The 24,018-nt window shown below is 41.8% G+C and overlaps 1 protein-coding gene across 2 annotated transcripts in view; it reads left to right on the top strand.

Moving 5' to 3' along the window:
• Positions 1 to 19,713, top strand: part of LOC146861664 (40-kDa huntingtin-associated protein-like) — a 521,777-nt gene extending 502,064 nt beyond the window's left edge. Inside the window, exons 12-13 of one of the 2 annotated variants that reach the window (XM_085646015.1) lie at positions 15,922 to 16,002; positions 19,016 to 19,713. In XM_085646015.1, coding sequence (XP_085502141.1) covers positions 15,922 to 15,964 — 43 coding nt within the window. In that variant the 3' untranslated portion in view covers positions 15,965 to 16,002; positions 19,016 to 19,713. The remainder of the gene's footprint in view (positions 1 to 15,921; positions 16,003 to 19,015) is intronic. The other variant, XM_085646014.1, reaches the window with a different exon arrangement.
• Positions 19,714 to 24,018: the final 4,305 nt, after the last annotated feature.

Genomic DNA, 24,018 nt, shown 5'->3' with positions numbered 1-24,018 from the left:
CTTCTCCTAAAGCGGAGAGCGACCTTCGGCAACACTTAGGAGCCTCCTCCTCACTTTTCGAGTAGTCCCACTAGACCCTAAGTTTGGCTAGGCTCAGCCCCGCCCGCACCAGGATAGCCTTTCGGGTGACTGTGTGCTCTGCTAATCTGCATAACGCAACACAACACATTTTAATTGTTGTTGGAAATGCCATTTGATTCTTAATAGTTGGACAAGACCATTATGCATCTCTTTGGATACCTTTTGAAGCTCAGTGCACGAAATATGTTGATGGAATGTTTGAGGTGAGTGAGCTCTCTCCATTCTGAGAGTTATTTTGTATTTAGTGATGACCTGGAATAACTGGACAGATGCAGACGTAAGGTCATTCTACGAAGACTAATGCCAGTTGGTCACAGAGAACGATCAATTACTCAAAGATCAAACCTCTGCAAAGGATTTAGAGAATAGTGATCCACACATGATTGCCTATCGAAGAGTGAGTCTGCCTGTATTAGGACATCTCATAAACTGTCCTTTTCGTTCAGAAGTTCACCCACCATTTCCCCTTAGGTTTGAGTTAAAATCACTAGTGACACTGAAAGGTGTTTTGGGAAAACAAGCTTGTACACCTAACAACACATCAACTAATTGCCATTGTGATTGCTTTTTCTGTGGATGTTGAGGATTAATGTAAATATTTAGAAGAACAAAATATCTACCAGAGACCTCTTTTACAGGCCATATTAACAAAGCCTGCATGAAAGGGCTGTCAATGCTGGTATAGTTTGCCTTGAGGGAATGATTGACGGAAATTTAAATGACTAGCCCTCCCACATTTCTTCCCTCATGTACAATTTACATAGCTGGGACAGAAAAAGCTACGTGAAAAACGAAGCGGAATGCATCAGTACATCAGGTCTCCTTTAAGCAAACAATGTCAAAGCTTTCAGTAAACTTAGCAATGTCAATAACAGATTGCAGCCAACACAAGCCACATATATTCCAGGAGCAAATAGCAAGCTGGAGTTGAAATCATCTTAATGAAGCAACTGAATATGGTAAAGGTCATCTGCCTCGTTAACAGGAGATTTTACTGACATTTTTGTGGATATTGGAAGAGATTGTGTAATATTTTTTTTTTTTTACCTCTATAGCACCATAGGGCATCATATATTTAGTAAAGCATAAAGCATTTCTCCTCGTTGAGCCCTGTTAAGACCACATTGTTCCTACTTGCATTTCACGTGCTTTACTTAATCTTGCATTCCCTATGAGTAATTGCTTTTTCCAAGATATTATTACTTTTTTGCAGGCAGCATATTACTCGTCTAGGGCATAATTGGAATAGAGTTGCATCCAGGTTTTGATAGCACAGCACAATTGGGTTATAGCTGAAGGCAGTGTGAGTTTCTCTCAGTGGGATGGTATGGTGTTTAGTTGGAGAGAGGGTGTGGCACTATGGCTAGAGCAGCAGAATTTGCAACTGGGGAACAAAGTTCAGCCTTCATGACCACTCCATCAAACTACTCTCCTGAGGGAGCACATTCCCATGCTCGACCTTAGAAGGCCCAGCTAGACTGTGTCCTAGCACCAACAGGTGGACCCTACTAGTGGCAAGTGTGGGTCAACCTTGAAGGCCTGTCCATCACAATTCATGATGAAGATCACCTCCAGTCTTGCAGGCAGGCTTACGAAGCAACACACCCCAGAGTGACAGTGACTCTGTCACTGAGGTCACAGGACCGTTGAGGCCAGTCCGCCACCCCATTGGTACCTCAATTGGCCTTGTTTCAGCAGTACTAGTGCAACTCACCATGGATTGGCAATGCAGGATTTGCACGCACACTAAACTAAGTTCGCAAACTTCACAGCCTCTCTGCTCCATGCACAAGCACTTTTAACATGTGCTGCCTGCTCTGGGGCCAGTAGAATTATGCAGCAAGAGAAAACAAAATCATGCTACAGTGTTGACTAAATTATGCAGCACACAAAAAGGCTGCAGAGTAATGCGGTATATTTTATGATATTTTATTATTTTGACATTTGTATACATACTGAAAGTCTCTGCAAATATTTTACCTCATTAGTACCAGTGTAACAGTCAAATGCAGCAGTGAGAAAGGTTACCAGTCAACCTTCGCAAAGAGCCCTCCTCCTCTTCGCAGCAACACAAGTCATTTTTTAGTAACTTTTGATCCATTTGAGCTACAAACAATCTATTAGTTAAAATCATCAGATTATGCAGCAGATGATGTTTTATGTGGCAAATATGGCAGAGCCATAATTAGGTGGAAAACATTTGCAAACTGGGATAATTTGTCATTCATATTTGAACTGCTCATGTGGAAAAAGGGAGGAGAAGTGCTGATGACAGAAACTGCATGGCTCGGAGACAAATGGCTTATACTTCCACTTTTAGGTGTATTTGGGAAATTCTGTGATTGGAAACGTATCCCACTTTGGGAATACATTTTAACGTGCATAACTCATATTCAACCTTTAATAAACATGTGTATCCATTGGTTGAATTAAATAATGTAATAAGTTGTAACTGATCAGTGAAATACCAAGCAAATACTAAAAACTGGGATGTTTTACTCTTTCTGGCCACACCTCTGATTTCGCCCATTGACCCAGTCCATGGGTTATTCCCGCCCTCTGATTCTCCACCTACAGTTCCCCTACTTTTTCCCCCCACTTCGACCACTGGCTAAGACCGAGACCTGGAGGGGGTTGGCTGGAGCGAAGAATTGGTCTCGACAGTCCAGGAGTGCAGTGGATTAAAGTACACACGTGTCTGGATGTTATCAGCCTGTGAATAAAACTCTAAATGTGTCCATAAATCCCCCGCTCAGCATCCAGCGCGCAACCTATCCGTGTAATAGATCTGTAGAAAGCATTCGTGCATTGCCGCTTTCAGGCGCAAAATGAAGTGTGACCTCATTTTTTAAAGTTGCCCTGTTTTTTAGCAGGTTTATGCGGCGCAAACCCGACACAATTTTATCACAGCACTTTAAGGGAGTACCAGTTTAATTATATAAGGTCCTATTTTTTATGCACGGATAGTGATCTGCCTACAATCATAGGATATAGAGCCGGCAGTGCCACAAATATTAATCTTTTGTAGTATCAGTCAGTAATGTTATTTATATTGTGGCGAAAACAAAACAAGCATTTGCAATGCAATAGGTCTCGCATTTACGCGAGTTTAAGCTATCCGCATTATAAATGACAATGCCTTTTATTTATGTTTTAAAAACCAAAACATAAATAAAATGCATTGTCATTTACAATAACTCAAACTCGCGTAAATTTGAGACCTGTTGCATTGCAAATGTTTGTTTTCTTTTCCCATGGCTGGTGGATAATGGGAGGTTGGGAGTGGGAGAAGCTACTCTATAAAATTCAGATTTCATCAGCACAAAGGTCTGTGCTACACAAGAACACCTAACCTCTTCCCCTTCCCAGATCCATCTGGTTTTAAAATATACAAGAGTAGAGCTAAATTTCGCCAACATATCCTCTACCCTGTGCCGGGATCTGTGAGAAACGGAGAGGGCTACTTAAGGCAATTAACCTGCAATAAAGCATTGTGTTGCAATGGCAAATACGCTGCTACTGCTGTTGTAAAGGGAGACTGCGAGCAGACAAAAACGAAAGTTAGGAAAACAAGAAAACCATGAATAGAAGGTTCAACGCTGTTGGTACTGAAATAAGACCAGATAAAGTGGCAGGGTAAAAGCAGCGTAAAAGCTTGTGTTATAGAGTCCCAAATGATATATTTATAGCAGTTCTCCAAGAACCGGAAGGAGCCACTTAAACCCTTCTAAATCTGGTGACGAAAAGTCCCCAAAACATAATTTTCAAAACAGTCCTGAGCACCAAATTTGATTCAAAACTTGATAGTCCACGCGATGAAGTCGTTGCTGTTTTTTCTTTATGTCAGAGCTTCATATGTATCCATTGAAAACACAACGATAAACAACAAGAGAGAGAGGGTGTGTCCACACTCTTGGTCCCCCAGAAACAATATAACAACAACAAAAGAGCGTGACGAAATAAGAAGATCGAATATACAATGATACACTATGTGCTTGGGAGAAGTGTGAAGGAAACAGAATCCATCTGATGAAAAATAAAACCCTCACTCACCAACATAGTTGGTGACATGCTTCATCATGGGGTTTTAGCCAGAGTAGCCTTATGCACCTCTGGTGTGCTTCAACGCTTAATTTAAGGCGGAGCAACAATTTCAGACTAGGGTAAAGTGAAGTGATAAGTGTGAAAAAAGTGAAAAGGGTTTGTTAAAAATCATGTGTCGTACACCAAAACATTTTAATAGTGACGAGACAGGAATGAGTTAAAAACTGTGAAGGATAATTACTACTGACATTAATTTGGTCAGATTTATCCTATAGGTGGTCAAGCGGTCGACATGTTTCAGCTTATAAGATGTTTGTTCACTAAGCTTTCATCAGGACCTATTTATACAACAGAAAAAGGCACCTTGGCGGTGTAGGCGCGCTAAGGCCTACCCTAACCTCAGGTGCTAAGAACCGATAGACTCACGGTTCCAGTAGAGGTCTCCCACAGTTCTGGAAACAGACCTCGTATTTCTGAAAAAAAGTGTATTTCATTAAGGAGACACATAATAGTTGCCTTATATTCATCAGATGTACATGAAACCAAGCAGAAGAAACTGAATCAGTCCCCACGTTATTAACATAGTCTCTGTAAACTTATAGCCATTTCTATGTTGCAATCAGAACAAGAAGATAAATGTAATTACAAAGTTTGTAAGCATGCCAAAATCCATATACTCAGACAATATATAGATAGAGTATTTCAACAATTTGGTCGATACTCTGGCCCAACATGATTATTAGTATTAATAGAGATCACATATATCGTAGGCACTGTTAAAAATGCTTTACAACTTCAAAGAAGGAAAGCAAAAATTGAAATGATAAAAACACCGGTAGCTTACGCATAAAAGAGTGGGTATGCGCTCCTTGGGCAAGAAGGCGGATTGCGGGACTACAGAACAGCTGTGGCAACAGAAGGAGAAAATGCGGGGTAAGCGTTAGATGTAACAACCCACCGTCCCTCACACAGATTGTTTACCACATTATTCTGTATAGCATAATTTTGAGGAATCGCAATTATTGAGAAGTTAGTACTTACATCATCCAAGTCCACAGCCAGCAGTCTGCACCTAAAAGGTCCGCCGAGCCCGGAGGTAAAGGCGTAATGGCGGGCTCGTGTTTAAATGCAGATAAGCAGCCGCTGCCGACCCGGAAGTGATGATGTAAGTACTAACTTCTGTTGCCACTGCTGTTCTGTAGTCCCGCAATCCGCCTTCTTGCCCAAGGAGCGCATACCCACTCTTTTATGCGTAAGCTACCGGTGTTTTTATCGTTTCAATTTTTTCTTTCCTTCTTTGAAGTTGTAAAGCATTTTTAACAGTGCCTACGATATATGTGATCTCTATTAATACAAATAATCATGTTGGGCCAGAGTATCGACCAAATTGTTGAAATACTCTATCTATATGTTGTCTGAGTATATGGATTTTGGCATGCTTACAAACTTTGTAATTACATTTATCTTCTTGTTCTGATTGCAACATAGAAATGGCTATAAGTTTACAGAGACTATGTTAATAACGTGGGGACTGATTCAGTTTCTTCTGCTTGGTTTCATGTACATCTGATGAATATAAGGCAACTATTATGTGTCTCCTTAATGAAATACACTTTTTTTCAGAAATACGAGGTCTGTTTCCAGAACTGTGGGAGACCTCTACTGGAACCGTGAGTCTATCGGTTCTTAGCACCTGAGGTTAGGGTAGGCCTTAGCGCGCCTACACTGCCAAGGTGCCTTTTTCTGTTGTATAAATAGGTCCTGATGAAAGCTTAGTGAACAAACATCTTATAAGCTGAAACATGTCGACCGCTTGACCACCTATAGGATAAATCTGACCAAATTAATGTCAGTAGTAATTATCCTTCACAGTTTTTAACTCATTCCTGTCTCGTCACTATTAAAATGTTTTGGTGTACGACACATGATTTTTAACAAACCCTTTTCACTTTTTTCACACTTATCACTTCACTTTACCCTAGTCTGAAATTGTTGCTCCGCCTTAAATTAAGCGTTGAAGCACACCAGAGGTGCATAAGGCTACTCTGGCTAAAACCCCATGATGAAGCATGTCACCAACTATGTTGGTGAGTGAGGGTTTTATTTTTCATCAGATGGATTCTGTTTCCTTCACACTTCTCCCAAGCACATAGTGTATCATTGTATATTCGATCTTCTTATTTCGTCACGCTCTTTTGTTGTTGTTCCATTGAAAACACAACACAAACTTGTAGGGCCTAATCAAATTAATCCAGGTAAGTCTTCCAACATATAGTAGTGTGTATCCTTCGTTTCTAAGTGCAGATACTATCTGGTAGCCACCATATATTATGCTCAGCCTTTTGATCCATGACCATATCTATGATCCAAGTTTAACTAGTTTCTCAATAAATTTCTAGTGAAACGACAAAGTGTGTCCTGTCCATGCAGTTTCGGCAGGCAGTCATGGATTAAAAGGCTGAGTTCTGAGAACAATAATTGGTGACTACCAGATATGACCTGTACTTAGTAACGAAGGATACACACTACTATATGTTGGAAGAGTTTCCTGGATTCATTTGGTTAGGCCCTGATGAAGTCATCTGTTGAGTTACCGTAAGACGAAACACGTGTTCGCTACAAGTTTGTGTTGAGTTTTCATGGATACATATGAAACTCTGAAATAAAGAAAGAAGAATGATTACATCACATGGGCTATCCAGTTTTGAATTAAATTTGGTGCTCACAACTGTTTTGATAATGCTGTCAGGACTGAAGAACTACGCAAAACATACTCTTCCAAACCCACTGTGCACAGTTCCCTTCTGACCAGAGCAGCCCTTCCAAGTGAGATGGGCCTGGAAGCCAATTGTTGCTATGGTCATTAAACTTTATACTAGTTGATTCTTTAATACAGTTTTTAACGGCGCAGCCATGTGCCAGGACAGATGTTCCTTTAAGAAACAAATGTAAGCTAAGATCAGGCCCGGTCTCCTCAAGCTACATGGACAAAAAGAGACCTAGCATCTTTAAACAGCAAGCACTCTGAACCCATCTTCACAAGGATCCTTCGTCTTACTTTTCCAGGCCAGCTGGGGGGCCCTGCATGGAATGCACGTGGCTCTACTGAACTGTAGCATGTTCATTTACTCTGCTGGCCAGCCCAGACAAGTCTGCGAGGACAGCTCTTGCGTAGCATGGCTTTTAGAGACAGAAGGGTCATATGGTGGTTTCCGTGCCTTCCAAATGCTGCCCTGTGTTTCTGCTTGCCTTGACCGCTATGGATGGCCTCCCTGCAGTCCAGAGCCGTGTGGAGCAGAGGGGAGAGCAGCTTTCATTCCAATACTTTGCAGGGCAGAGGCGAGTGCAGCTGAATATGGGCCAGGTGGAAAAGCACTCTCCGTAACTTTGTGTACTGTACACACCATGGAATATGAAATGAAGATGATCCTCCATTTGTACCTGCTTTTGGAATAGGCTTTGTGTTGGTCTTTTTAATATATTATTTATTCATTTTTATATAATAAACACCGGATAGTACAAAAACCAGCATATCACTTTGCACAATAGTACAGTTCAAATTATCCCAAGGCCCTTGCAAACACTTGCGAAGAGTATACAATGAATAACAGATATATAACGATATTGGGGTAACGTGGAACCGTGAGCTTATAAACGTCTTGGTAGGCATGGTCTTTGACGGGAGCAAGGTATGTAACGTGGGAGTCCGGCAGCACAATGGGAGTGACCGCGCTGGTGTACACAGGAGTAAGTGGTCGTGTCCTGTGCAAGAGTGCATAGGTAATCGCGCAGTGGTTGCCAGAAGTCGATGGGGTGTGAAGTCGGGGGTTGAAGAGTGGCGTAGTCTGCTCTAGTGGTCTCGCAATAAGACATATGTTTTAACCAAGAGGCGGGTGTTAGAGATGTGGTCCTTCGCCAATGCACTGCAATCTCATGCTTAGCCAATAGGAAGGACATGGAGGCAAGTCTGCCTACCAATCTGGGGAGCTGGGCAGTATGCCTAGGAGTGCCACCGCTGGGTCCGGCTGTATATCAACCCGAGCATAGTATTGACATGTGAATACACTGTAGTCCAATATAGGGATTTGGTGAGGCAGGTCCATGTGAGGTGCACAAAGTCTGCTGCAGGTGCAAGGCATTTGGGGCAATGATTTGACCTGTTTGCGTCGTACTTAGTAATGTCTGTCTGGGCGAGATATGCCCGATGAAGGAACTTAAAATGAAGTTGTTTGTTTATGGCAGAGAGAAACCTTTTGGATTTGTGCACAGAAATAGGCACACATTGTGTCTTGGATCGGCGTGCCAAGAGCCTGTGCCCATACCTCGCGTACCCTGGCAGTGGTGTCAGGCTTTAGCGCTAAGCTAGCGCGATACAGCTTGGATGTCAGATGAGCGTTGTCTGGGCAGGAGATCACTAGCATAAGTGGGGGGAATTCCACCGGGGAAATAGGGTAGTAGAGTAGCCGGGAGCGCAGCGTAGCATGAAGATGCTGAAATAGGAAGCGGTGCATAAGAGTCATATTGAGAAATCGGGGATCCTCAGCAATCTGCAACACATGGCCATCTGGGAAGAGGTCTCCTACTGTGCGAATGTTATAATGTCGCAGCATGCGCTTTATAAGGGGCTTGCTGGTTAATGGTAGCCACTTGTTATCCTCCAAGGGAAGCATTGGAGTATAAAGACTGCCACCCCCAAGTGTGCGCCACAAGGTGTACCACACTGAACATGCCCCGGCAACAGTCATAATATCAGTGGGATCCTGGGGAATACCCCTGGCCAACAAGTTTGGAATGTCCTGTAGCTGATCTAGTTCCGGCTTCAGATAGGGAATGCGAGCGTCGGGATGGTACCATCTATGTGCATATTGGCACTGAGCTGCCAGGTAATATAACTGCAAGTCTGGAACACCTAGACTTCCTCTGGCATATGATAAGATCAGGGTATCCCACCTCACTCTGGGCCTGTGACCCGCCCAGATGAGACGCAGCAGGTAACTGCGTAATGCTTGAAAAAAGGACTTAGGATATTAAGGAAGAGGTATAAGAGCTGAGGGAGTACAATTATCTTAATAATGGCTACTCGGCCTGCCATTGAGAGTGGCAGCTTAATCCACCTCTTAACCGGGATTGCCAGATTCGCTATCGCCGGCCCATAGTTCATTTGTAGCACTTGGTGCTTGTTCTTGTGTAGCTGGATGCCCAGATATCTAGTAGGGTCATCTGTCCATTGGACTGGATAGCCCGTCGGTACTAGATGGGTGGCATCCGTGAGCTGAAATAACTCCGATTTGGACCAGTTAATCTGTAAACCCAACAGTTCACCAAAACATGTTATTTCTTCCACTGAAAGGGGAGAGATTGTCTGCAGGGTGCCTAATAATAATAAGTATATCATCTGCATATAGGGAGAGAAGTAGTGGTCCCTGCTTAAGCCGGAGTCCGCGATGGAGATGCCATGCCTGCATGTGGCGAACCAAAGGGTCCATGGCTATAAATAAACAATAAGGGGGTAGGGGGCACCTCTACCTAGTTCCCCTAGTGTTAGGCAAAACATCGGATAACGTTCCGTTAATCCTTATACAGGCCACAGGCTCAGAGTATAGCAACTGAATCAGGGATATAAAGGGGGGAGGGGTCCCACGTTTCCGCAATACCGCTGTCAGGAAGGACTATTCGAGACTATCAGACATCTTCTCGGTGTTCATTAGGCCCACCGCCGCGGGCACTGTCGGAGACAATATTGTTTTGTGATTAAATGAGGTTCCCCTATGGGGGAAAAAGCCAGACTGTACCGGTGAGATAATTAGCTCCATAAGGAGGGCCAGCCTGGTGGCCAAAGCCTTCGCTGGTATTTTATTATCTAAGTTGAGCAACGAGAGGGGTCTGTATGAAGTGCATAAGGTAGGATTTTTGCCCAGTTTTAATAATGTAAGCACTGCTTCTCGTAGAGTAGATGGCAACCAGCCAGTGGTTAAGGCCTTGTTGTACAATGCAAGAAGTTGCGGGACAAGTTGTTCTTTAAATGCCTTGTAGAAGGCGCCGAAGAGGCTGTCTAGTCCAGTGGCCTTTGAGCCATTGAATGAGTCAATGGCTTCCTTAATTTCATCTGATGTGAGGAGTTCTCTGAGAAATTGTTGATGGCTGTCCTCCAGCCACACCATCGCAATCTCCTCAAGATAGGCGGAAAGCTCTGGAGAAAGCAGCTCTCACCTCCTCTGCGCCCAACGCACATGCACCATCAGTGGTTCGGATCTTGACAATGTCGTTGGCGCTCGATTAGGGTGCAGAATCCCAGACATTATTTGGCCCGGTCGCCCACCCTCCCTATATTTACGTACTGTGACTTATTTCCCTAAATATGCAGTTTTCCGGTCTGCCAAAATGTGAAAATCAGACATCAAGCGCGCCCGAGTATGGAGTCCCGGATTACCATCCGATATTGCTGCTGCATCGATGGTTTGCAGGTCGTACTCAATGCATCTGATTTGGCGACGAATGTCGCCCAGGATTCCCGCCTGTTTAGATATGGTAATCCCCCGGATATAAGCCTTGAAGGCTTTCTATAGCGTGGCTTGCGTGGCAACCGAACCCGTATTTATCAAAAAACACTCAGTCACAGCAACTAGCATCTCACTCCAAAATACTTGGTCGCGTAGGGCATCTCCAAGGAAACGCCAACGTCTTTCTGCTTCGCAGCCGTGTGGAATGGCTAAATGAAGGAGTACTGGGCTATGATTGGAGAGGCTGGGTGGAAGGACATGGACTTCTTTTACTGAAAGAAACAAGTAGTCCAATCTAGTCCAGACTGTATGTGGGGAGGAATAAAAGTTGAAGCCAGAATCAAGGGGGTGATGAGATCGCCAGGAGTCTTTAAGCGCATATGTGTCTATGATGTGATGAAGCAGGGCTCTGGCCTTAGGCTTATCACTTGGACATGCACTAGAGGAGTCGAGGCTGGGGCATTGTATTAGGTTAAAATCAACTCCCATTATTATTTGATCTACGTCTGCTCGGCTCATGAGATTAGAGATGTCCTGAAAAAAATGTTGGTCATACACTGTGGGGCCATATATATTCACCAGCAATACTTGTTCAGCAAGGAGGCCATGAAGGATTATTTACCGCCCTGCGGAGTCAATATGAGGTGCGTATAAGTGAAACGGAACACTCCTATCAGTAAGTATGCAGACGCCTCTTGAGTATGTGCTGAAGGAGGAAAAATATCAATGGGCTCTCCAGGACTTGGCAAATGTGGTGGCTTAGCTAGGTGATAGATGCGTTTCCTGCAAGTACGCCATTTTGACACCATGCCTGTGTAGGTATGCCAGGACTCGTTTACCTTTATGCGGATTATTGATGCCACGAATATTCCATGTAACACAAGGTACCCCTAGGGGCTTGGCTACGTCACTTGTCATTATCCCGGCAAAGCAGGAAATAGCGGGCCTGTTGTCTGTCATGCCGACTGGAAGTTGTTGGCTATGTGGGATAGCACAGCATGTAAATTAACATTCAAACATCAGTTCTCCCTGAACATGGAGATTTTTCCCCCCAACATTCAATAAACAGTAAAAGGAAGAAAGAAACCCATACTTATTGCACTTGTATACACCAATGGGGCGCACGGGTGACGCAGCAGCAATATCATGAAAACAGTAGTTTGTAGATACAGATGGTCAGCACCACCACAAGTTTAGGAATGTAATATCTGTTAGAGGTCAAGGCAATCAGGGCCCGTCCCAGTGTCTGAGTCACCGTTATATGCATGCGTAGCCGATTCACTGACCAATTGGTGCATGCTGACAGCCACAACATAGCCATCAATCAGCAGGCACCGTGGAACCCTGGGGGCGGGGAGAGGATCCGCTGGATAACTTCTTACGGAAGGTAACAGCTTCTGCAGGTGTCTCAAAAATGTTGGACTTCCCATTGTGGTAATTCGTCAGGCGTGCAGGATACAGCATTGCGTAGCAAATGTTCAGTTTGCGGAGGGTGTTCTTTGCGTCAGCAAATTTACGTCTGGCCTCTTGGACTGTGGGGTTAAAGTCTGGATATATGGATATGACAGACCCCTATTAATGTAATTCGCCGTGTTCGCAGGCCAGGCGGGTCTTTGTAGTTGAGAAGACGTGCTATTAGAAATCGAGGCGGGGCACCAGCAGGGGGTCGTGGGCCAAGAGTGGCATGCTCCCTCTCCACCAAAAAGATTGGGGAGAAACTGGATTGATCAAACAAAGCAAGCAGCAGCTGCTCGACGTACACATCTGACCAGCCCATGTTTGTGGATTCCGCAACACAGGGGAGAGGAGTTGGCCTAACGGCTAGGGCGCTCGACCTCGGACCTGGGGAACTGGGTTCGAGTCTCAGTAATGACGCTGAACATCCTGTGATTCTGGGCAAATCACTTAATCTCCCTGTGCCTAACAAAAAATGAATGTGTGTCCTCATGTAACGTAACTGGTGCTATGTAAAGCGCTCTGATACCTGATTGGATTTGGGTCAAGTTCGCACTGTATAAAACTCTGCAAAAAAAATCTTGCCTCCAAATCTTCATTTTTGATAGCTACTTGCTTGAGTATACGCTCCGCCTTCTTGAGGTGCTTTTGGAGAGTAGGTGATGTGTCCTCTAAGCTCGATATTCGTTCCTCATCGCTATCCAGACTTCCCCCTTGGTGGTCTATGCGGTCCCCCAGTTTATCCATGCGAGATGCCAATGTATCAAATTGGGTGTCCATGGGCCGAAAGCTTGCCCCGAGTTCCTGCATGATGGCCACAGTGTCAGTGGTAGGTACTGTCTCGGCAGGTGTCCCAGCCGCATCCTCCGTGTCTGTGGCCAGCCAGCCACCTCTAGTCGGGTCAGCCTGATAAAACTGTAATTTGCGCTCCTTTGGGTCTGGCCGGCCCATATTTATATGTAGTATGTTGCGGAGTACCTTTGCAAGTTTTCAGACTACACTCCTGCGCGCTGCTGATGTTGCTCCTCTATTACATGCAACACACTGCACTGTGAGGCCAAATTTGATGCAAGGCCACCTATTGACAGAGATGGCCCATCGCACCCCAGGGGGTCCGCCTGTGATGGTGAAGAGGGGATAGAGGGCAGGCCCAGCTGCCGTGATGGACAATCAATGCGGGCCCACAGAGGCTGGCCCGCCACAGCTGTTTATAATGCAGTCACACAGCCAGGCCCGCACACGCCCCCCCAGGGCCACGGCCTCCCCGGCCCCCGCACTGACGTAACTTGAGCATGGATCGGGGTGTGACGGGGAACACCGGGGAGAGCCGTGTCCACGCACACATGCCGCGGCCCGGCAGCCAGGGCCGGCGGCAGCGAGGAGGCCCCCACGAGCCTCCCAGGTGTCCTCAATAACCTCTCGCAGTATGCGACGTCTCACCGGGGGCTCGGGGTAGGAAAGACGTCCTACTGCCAGCCCTAAGACTGCACCAGCAGGACCGGGTGGCCCAGGCCTCAGGCTCACCCATGCCCCCTGTCGTAGCGGGGGCCTCTGACGCAGGCTGGGCCGCACCCGGGGCTGGCCCGCTAAGCTGCACACAGGTCCTTGGAGACCCGTCTGGCCACCACTCAGACAGACCCAGGCACAGATGTCGCGGCCACACCCCTGCTTTGTGTTGGTCTGACTCTCCGTGGTGCTGCACAACTTGTCCATTCTCTAGCAACCTTTGGTTTGAGCCATGTGACATATTATATGCTTTGACTGAGCTGCATTAAACTGATTAGTGGTTGAGAGAGGAGAGGAAAAAGCTGACCGCATGTAAAGGAACGGTAATCTCTGTCCCTGCCCAAATAGGTGTCATCAGTCAATACAATTTGCCCAGGCAGATGGGTTTCAGTGCTGAAAAGAAGTGCATGATTTGAAATATAGTGAAAATCTTGTGAGTGAAATGCAATTAAAGAAAAATAACTTTACTACTCAGAGACTGAACTTAAAACAAAAAAAGGAGGGTTACGATTGATCAAGGCTTAAATTTAGCTTTGCTCGCAGCTAAATATGTCCATGCAAAAAAAGGGGCAGTTCTATGTACACTTTATGGACTTGTCCACGGCCTTCGACTTTGTGAGCCACACATATTTGTGGGCACTTATGGAGTCTATAGGCGTGTACAACTCTATAATCCTCTTTATCAGAGAGATACATAGAGAAGCAGGGGCTGTAATCAGGTTTGGTAAACATTGGGAATGTACAAAATTGTTCAGAATCGAAAAGGTGGTTCGACAGGGATGTGTCCTAGCCCCCTTTCTCTTCTCTCTGTATACCAATGAACTTAATGAAGTTTTGACTGCACAATGTAGGGATGTGGTTTACCTCTGCTTGCACTTCACTATTGGCACTACAGCATTGGGATTGTTTGACAACAAATCAAAAACTTTTGTTATGGCAGCGGGGACAGGAAGAAAAAAGCCAATATCCCTCCAACTTGATGGGGGATCCCTGCAATGTGTAGAGTCCTTTATGTACTTGGACCTTCTCTTCGATTCCAAACTTAATTGGTGTGCTATGGTAGAAAACAGAACAAACATGTTGAAAAGAAGCATAGCAGCTCTTTGGAAATGTTCTTCTCACCTAGGTAAAAAGCCATGTGGGGAAATGGTAGAAATCTGCCTGGCAAAATCTGTAGCCTTAGCCACTTATGGCGCCCAAATATGGGGTACAGCTCAAGTGGGTGCCCTTCAGTCAGTGGAGGATACATTTGATAAAAAGCTGCTCTCAGTTCCTCCCTCTTTTTCGAACTTGATTGCCCACAAAGAACTCGGCCTTCCTTTTATCACCAACTCAATCAAATTGCCCCTCTCCTTTTATGGTTGAGAATCCGAAAAAGGGACTCCGTTATGATAAATCAAGCGATAATAAAAGACATAATCAATCTTGAATGAGCAACAGTATCCCATGGCTAGCATATGTTAAGCAGTGCCTTTCAGATCTGGGCCTAGATTTCCTATATGCCACACCCTCAAAATGCCTGTCTTTTTCTAAATCCGAGTTAAGAGAGGCCTTTGTCACTAAGTGTGAAATAGAAAGATTGGAAAATAATCAATGCAAAATCACGGTTTTTATCCAACCTGACCCTGCCTAGTGTGGCCACGGGCCATGACTCCTATCTTTCTCTTGTTTCCAACAATATGCACGACTATCTACTAACTAGGATGAGACTGCACATTTTCACTTTAATGGTAGGTTACCCAGCTCAAGCATATTAGTTAAATCATTTGTCACTATGTCCCTGTGATGCTCTTTCCCCACAAACTATGTTGCACATTTTTTTCTTGTGCTCTTTTTATAAAGTGGAAAGGAAAAAAAATGGATCCTCCCAATTTTAACCAAACTGAGTTTATCTTCATACTCCTCAACCCTTGCAGTAATAAACACGCTGGAAACCCCTTTCGTCTGTTTTTTGATGGCGAACTTCTTATACTCATTCATGAGGGCTAGGAAAAGTTCTTCAGAGAGAGGTGTTGTCTTACTGGGGCAGTTTTAATAGTTTGTTTTCAACAGTTTTTTATCACTAAAATTGAATTGCTGAAAGGATTTTAATATCTTAGTCAGTGTATGCTGAGGGACTAGGAAGAGTCTATCTAGGTGTGGTGCTGTCATTAACTTGTTTGTCTTAATAATCTGTTTTCATTATCCTTACCATTGAAAATGAATTGATGTATGGATTCTAATACCTTAGTTATTGTGTGCTGTTGGCTTTTAGCGAGGGATAGGTTTTAGATCAACGATATTTTAACAACTAGACAATTGCTGATTGTAATATGTATTTGATTATTTTGCACAGTGAGATTTTTCTGTACTTTTATCCATTCATCAAATGCGAATAACCTGAAATTGATTGACTGAAGTGGATATATAAACACAGGTGAGTGATGGATGTCAGCAATATAAAATTCAAGCACAATTACATTAAATTAAACATCAGTAACTCTAGGATACATTAAATAGTTGTCCCTTATTATCATACGACTCATGGGTCATGATTGTCTCAGGGGCATTGCAGGGGTGGATAGTCAGTAGTGCGGGTGGTCCTGGGTGATGTGGCATTCTGTTGCAAGCCCCTTGCTTGGTTTTACTTGTGAGAAAGTGTCACTCGTTTAGCCATAGAATGTCACTCATTAGAACACTGAAACATCACACATAAGCAATGTGAAAACTTGGCAACTATGCCACAGGCGTGCAGAATTGCAAACAAATCTATCCTCCATGTAGTCGCAAAAGGCCAGAGGAAAGAAGGAATCTGCATGCTTATAAAGTGCCCTTGCAGCACTGCAATCACACCACTGCACGAGAGACAATGGTAAGAACACATGGGCGAGCACAGCAAGGAGGGGGGTGGGCAACAAAAAGCAACGCATGGAGAGAGAAGTACAGGAGAAAGACTGCTCACAAACATCTGGAGTGCTGAACACCTGGAGAGCTGAACTTAAAAAAAATAGTTTACCTTACAGATTGGAGCTGTATCCATAGATTAAAAAACATAAGTGCAAAAGTTCTTCCCTTTTAATAAAATGCGCTACGGAGGGAGCCACAGGCAACATGAGTGGGAGAGGGAAGAAATAGTTCCTGGTTCATGTGAGGAGCAGCGGATGGGCATTGATTAAGTTTGATTAAACTGTTCTTGCATAAAAATATATGTACCTTTTGGAAACCGTTCCGGGGTTATTACTTCATACAACACAAATATTCGCATCCATACTTACTCAAAACCACACTTCACTTAACATGTTTGAAGCACTTATCATACAACAGATTTATGTCAAATATATATATTTTTTAATAAATATCAGTTCATATGAAACATCAAAGCATCAGAAATAAAAACAATACTAATAAAAATACAATAATTCCCACATGGAATCAATCATGTGCCTAAAAAGGAGAACACTGAGAGACAAACACTGTGTCATACATATGTTAATTTGGAAACGCAATAGACTGTATCAGGCATAAGTCTCCAATCCCCGTCTATGGCTAACTAATAGCTAAACCGAATTTAACTTTGAACAAAAAAGCGGGCGTCGACGCGTTTCGGTGGCAGAAATCCCAATAGGACCACCTTCTTCAGGACACAAGAATTTTTCTCCTTAAAATGTATATAGAAATCTGGCACCAATTCCACCGGTGCAACTGCACTGCGGTAAGAATATCTCTCCTCGCACTGGGAGTACATGTATGGTGCTTCAAGGGAAGCAGAGGTGTTACAATAATAGCTTACGATTGGTGAATGGAGGATTTGTGTTTCTTTTCTCTCTTTTCCCCCTCTTTTTCTTTCCTCAATGATTATGATGGCCGGATTCAGTCTCGGTCTCTTATTTTTAAGAAATCCTAAAAGCAATCGTTCTTTATTTAAAACAATTTTTTCAGAATCAATCTCGGTCCCTTGTTAAAAATAGGAGCAATTATTCAATATGTCGTCTCCCTGGATCATCGATTATAGGAACAGCCTTTCTGTCCCGGAGTTTTACATCTAGTCGTAATGCTTGCCTCCTGATTGTTTTAGGCCGGTTGTCCCTCTTGTCCATCGTCTGGGTCCGGTTCTGCCACCATGGGGTTCCTTCCTGGCTTGGGTATGGGGACAATAAGGGCCTCTCTAGCACTTTCGGGTAGCTCTCGGGCCCCTTTGTACATTGTGACCAGGCGGGGGGTCCGCTCATGGCGTACGTCTCCTTATGCTCTTTTTAAGCAAAGAAGCTGAGAAGGTGGGGTCTGGAGCATTGAACCGTTTTCTTGTGGCTGCTCCTAGTAGCATATTTGATGGAGGGTTACCTTAAATGTAAAAGGGACGCTTGTGCTTCTTCAACTTCCTTTCTGTAGGTTTAACATAGAAAAGAGTGGGAATGTGTTATGGGGTCTGGTAAACCTAGAATTTACATTCATCTGTTTTTGCTTATGGCTTAGAAATGAAAGTTAAATAAAAATACTGAGGTTTCACACAAAAGTGAAATGAATTCAGTGTGTTTTCAGTTTTTTAGCTTCTCAGATGATGACCATATCATTAGAGGCAATCCAGAATTGTGGAGTGTCAGGGTTTGTTTGGAATTCAGGGATTTGGTCTGCTGCTTTTACATGGTCTATTGTCCTGTTTGAGCTGTCAGACCCTAGAGAAATGTGCTTTACTTGTCCTCTTTTCACCATGTACTTAAGTTTCCTACTCTAGACACTTTTTATGCTATTTTGATGGAGTAATTGTATCGAAAGCAGATAGTGCAAATGCCATGCCTATCCAAAAACAGCCAGCATGATCACTGAGAAAACAAGCTGAGGAGAATTAAAACTTGGACAAAGAAGGGATGAAAAAGTAAATGCTTTCAAAACAAAATATATTGTAAAATGTCTTCTGGGAGTACTGGGAGAAGATTTTCTCATTTTAATTGATTCAGAGAGCCCACCCTTAATGGAGAACTAGTATGATTGGTAAAACAAACTTGTAGAGTCCAAGAACCCAAGTCATATGTGCAATGGCTTAAAGAGCAATACCCCTATGCGAGAGACTTGAAACTCAAACTGAAAGGTCATGAAATACGACTGACGGGTGTGTGATTTGTGGCAAGTAGAAAAACTGTAAAAGAAGTCACTGACAGGAACATCAAATGAAAACAAGTAGCCTACCTGCATGAGTGATGAAGATAGAAATAATGGTACAATAAAAAATAAAACAAATACGACAGAAACAGGGGACCAATAATCTGGGGAAAGTGAGCTTCAGTACTAGTCTCTGTAGCGTCTATGGAGTACGGCATGAATTTGACCCTTTTCAGCGTATTGATGTACAGTCATTGTCAAATTATATTTGGTGATGGTACTAATGTCGGATAAGCATTATAATAGGTATGTTGCAATATTTTTGTCTCATTGACATGTATCATATTCTTCAGGCCATTCCTGACAGCTGAGCAGAACAACCTATTACATCTGTTATTGCAAGAAATGATGTCCCCCTGGGGTCAGGGTATCTGAATTGGTCAATGAACATTCTTGGTGTACAGGACATATACTATCATTGGATCTTCAAGAAGCTGACGCTGTGGATCTTAAAGAAGATGACATTATTAAGTGTGTGCAAAGTATGAGTCATTTAAATGGGCTATATGTGTTTTTCTTAAATGCATTTTAAATTGTAGTGAAGAGCAGGTATTTATGAGTTATTACACTATGATGACTAAAACTCCAAATAAGTAGGACATGTACAACAAATCTCTATCGGCGAAACAAAGCTGCTGGTGTTCAGTTATTTTCTCATGGAGTCCTTTGTGTTTGAATAGTTTTTTAAAAAATCCCCATCGAATAAAACTGGTCATTTATGTTTTGCTCAGTCTTACAATGTCATTAAAAAATACATTTTCAGATACTGCAAGCAGTCCATGGAATGTAAAGATGCCATATGTTTTATATTGTATGTTATTTCATTATGAATATTGCTATAGCTAACGAATAACACATGCATGGATCTAAGTTTTACCATCTTTAGTATCTTGTGCAACATATATTCCCTTGTGAGAGTGCGTAATGTAGATCGCTAATATGTATTAATTCCTTTATTTACATACATGAATAAAACAGAATGTTAAGTGTTTCTCCTTCTTAACCAGTATTCTTCAGAGCACTAGACAGTTGGTGAGAATGATGAGGTATACACAGCTTCTGGTGGCACTCCTTTATAATCCATAGTTTTATTGTAATAAGTGTGTCATTCAAAAGTTTGTTCTTTGTATAGATCTTGGTTTACCAATGTGGTTTCTGACACACAACACCCTGAAACATGGATCTGAAAATCTGGTTAGCTTGACTCAAATTAACACCGTGCACTTTCTCTAATTGATGGCAACAATATGTGCGAGAGAATTAGAAGATATTTTGAAATGGAATATAATATAATCCTTCACTAAAGTCAGACAAACCCAACTCCCACTAATCTGAATAAATGTTCAGTAATAGTTTATTGAATCCATGTTCAATGAATTTCACTCTGTGTTCTTCATCAGGAATATTTTAACAGACTACCTAAAACAGTAATAAAGATTAATTCTCTATCTGTATTTAATAAGGATGAGTCAGTCTAAAATGAAGTTTTAAATGCAGTCTCAGTGGTTCAATCAGTTTCCATTTAGAAACCACAGTATAATTTCTAAAACATATTCGCAAATATTATCAATATATGTAGCAAACATCAGTCGTTTTAGGAAGCCTCACTGTGCCATCAGTCGATGCACTAGTATAGTAGCAAATATGATACATTCTACCTGCTAAACTCTTAAGACGTTCCCTGATAGTCTGCCATATTTCATGTTCTTTTTGTTTTGGCTTCTCTTAGTGAAAGCATTGATCCAGAAATCTATAATATAGATGTATTCAAATAAATTAAAGGGCCACAGATGTGTACGATTCTCTTGAAGGATTATATTTCAAGCCTTCGCAAAATACAAATTGATCTCCAAATTTTGTTCCAGATTTTGAGACTGTCAACCAGTTCATGTGCGATGTGTGATCTCATCAAGCTTACCGGATTTTCCACTAAATGATGATGAATAGTCACATTACTAGTTGAATTTAACAAAGAAGTATTTTGGAGCTGCAGGAGAGTAATACATTTGTCTTCAATTTAACTTAATGTATAGAGCTGTGGAACAGCTAGAAGAGAGCAGTACAAACAAATCAACACACTTTTAATCAGTATTTGAAGAGTTGATTTGCACAAGCGTCCCCCAAGCATGCTCTTTGAGTTTCACTTACTTCAATTTCTATATTGCCTCTTTGGCAATCATTTGGCATTACTTTTTTTCCAATGCTGATAATACAAAACTGGTCACCAGGCTAGATGTAAACTCAGGTGCTACGTGGTCACAAGAATGGTGATTCAAACCTTTCGCAGTCTTAGCTACTCTCTTCCGCCAGGCCTTTAACTTGGGAATTTGGGTGCCCTCTGATTTGTCTTTTGAGAGGCAGAATAAGATAACATGCACAACACATTTCAGACTTGTTAGGAAGATCCTTCTGCTGATCCGGCTTCATCCAGAAAGGACCTAGTCCAAGCCTTGATTCTTTCTAGCATTGATTATTGTAACTCACCTTAAGTGATCTACCCAAATACACTCTACACAGATTACAGTTGTTCCAAAATGCTGCTGCCAGGTTAATTTTAGGTTTAAAGAAATGTATGTTTATATCCAATGAATTGGTGAAATTACACTGGCTTCCTGTTTCAAAAAGTTGGAAATTCAAAGCACTCATTCTACACCTTAAAGCTCTTCACAATCCGAAGCAATCATCATATATGACCTCATTGTTTACACTATTCAAATAGTAGCAGGGTTTACAGTTACCCTCACGATCCCCAAATCATTGGCCAATTGTTGAAAGCTTAAAGTATCCTCCAAAACAAGGCAAATGGAGTAAGGGAGACTAGTTCTACAACAGACTACACTTTTACTCCTAAAAAATGTGAAAATGCAAGGGCAATACCTACAATATAGAACAAAGATTGTTTGGAGCACAATACATTATTTTTGTTGTTAAGTACAAATAGTAAGTACATTTTTCATTGCTATTGCGGTGCTTTATTCTGTACAGTGAGACTACTTGGGCTACATTATACATTTTCATTATGGTTTCTCTTTTTCCAATGACTCTTAGCAGTGCATCAAGCCTCAGACCATCACTATCCTGTGGCTTGATTACCATGCATACCTCTGCAATCATTTCTACAGACATTAATAGGTACCTTTGTTATTTTACGTCTTTCAGCACCAAAGCTTTCATAAAAACTTTAGGTGGAGCTTTACCTCCGTATCATTCTCTTATAAATCCAGCAAGTTTGTTTGATGTCTCACTTCGGTGACATGTTTCCCTATTTTCATTTTTTTAACTCCCTGGCTTACTCGTATTCAAAATCCTTGTTTACAGTGAGTGTGTTTCAATATTTGAGTACACTAAAATGGCGTAAAAGTCTCTCCTTGTGACACTCCTTTCCCAATGCATGTTTTACAGCTTTGAAAAATTCAACCTGCCAAAACACGTGTCAACTGTATCGGCTGTTCTTCGGAATTCCACAGTGACTTCACTATTCAACTCCAGGAGCCCCAAAAAAACTTGTTGTAGCATATTTATCATGTATTAATATGGTGTAACCCATTTACTATGACAGCATTGAATTTGCTTTCAGCAACGCGACTAATTTAATTCACGTAGGTTTACTGTACATAATAAGCACCACAATATCAAAAATACATTGTGCTTAATCCTTAACAAAAATTACATTTTGTGCTCCAAACAATCTTTGACCTCATTGTTTGCTTGGTACCAGCCTACGCGAGAGTTGAGACCTTGATATGCGTAGCAGATCACAGTTCCAAAGTTTAAGAAAGTGAGAATGGAAGGCCACTGATTAGCATTTGGTGATTGCATAAGTATGGAACTCCCTTCTTTTAACACTGTCCTTGGAACAAAACTTTAGGTTCTTAAAAAAACAATACCAAATCGTTCTGTTCTTTAATAACATCTAAGCACTTGCCTCTCTTCTGAGGATAGACAAAATTGTTCTCCTCCTTACCATCTTTCTCACCCTTGTTGGTTATCATTTTAGCGCTAGTACACTTCGTTCTCGAAGTAACTGGGTGTTAATGCTATACAAATGTGTATTTATTTCATTTAATATATTTCAAAGGTTTCCCAACATTGGTCTGGATCCTAGGTAAAGATAGAAAACTGTTGTTAAAAATTGGGAAAGCAGTTGCCAACCAATCATGGATTGAAACCAGAGGGCATACATAATACCTTTAGTTTGTTATAAAACATCTACTACTGATCATATATTGTTTGAGGAGTTTTCATTCTTCTCCATTTGGTTGGCCGCTAGGGAGACTGATAGAAAATATTACAACTTCAACTAACATCTACAACAACAGAATAAAACAGATTACTCAGCTCACCTCTTAATCCTTTGTTTCACTTAGCCCATAAAGGCAGAGTTATAGGGGTAAGCCTCTAAATCAGTTACATTGTCAGTGTTGGTATTTGCATATTAATAAGTTAACATATCCAGTAAATCAGACAGTCTTAAGTTGTATACTTGAATAAACAAAATCTTTACATTTCCTCAAAAGATTTTTTTTAATGTTATGTGGTTTGGAGTATGGAAAACACCCAAGCACAGTGAGACCTATTTTGTGTTTCTTACAAGAACACTGGAAAGAGTGCTGAGAGAGTTAGATGCTTTCTGCTGAGAATCTTGGTTAAATGCAGGTCACAAGTTTGAATTCCGGAAGCTCCAAGTCAGCTTTTCATCTTTCAATGTGCATAAAATAAGTTCCATTAAGTTGGTTAATAGTTACACTATTACTACAGTGCTTAGATTTGCTATATGATGCACTGTAGAAGAAAATGCTAGTTTTCCCTACTTTGCTGTTTAAAGGTATATTTTTCCCCATTAAAGATCCATTGTTTAGAGCACTTTTAAATCAAAATATTACTTTAAAGTTAAATTGCTTTGTACGGTGTTTGTATTTCATTTTGTTAAAAGAAACATATTTATTCTTTTAATTACTTTAAATAATTTAGTAAACTTTTATTCGTCTTTAAATGTGCTTTATTAAAACATATAAGTAGTTACAAATACTGGTAATATGAATTATAAGCAGAAAAAAAACTTTTCCTAAATACCCTGACTGTATCATAACAGACTAGCAATACATTCTGAAAAAACTGCAGCTATATAATCAATCGATGTCTAATAATATGAAGGACTATTTCTAAAAAGAAAGTATGCATATTACATACATTTCTATATAGCAGGAAAGATGGAGAGATAAAGTGGTGGGAGGAATTGCAGGAACAAGGTTTTAAAGAAATAAAATATAATATCAAAACAAAATGTGGTAATAGT

Source organism: Triturus cristatus, chromosome 3_1 (assembly GCF_964204655.1).
Source record: "Triturus cristatus chromosome 3_1, aTriCri1.1, whole genome shotgun sequence".
NCBI classification, from domain to species: domain Eukaryota; kingdom Metazoa; phylum Chordata; class Amphibia; order Caudata; family Salamandridae; genus Triturus; species Triturus cristatus.
Note: the sequence above shows the minus strand (reverse complement) of the source record. Positions and strands in the feature narration are given on the sequence as shown.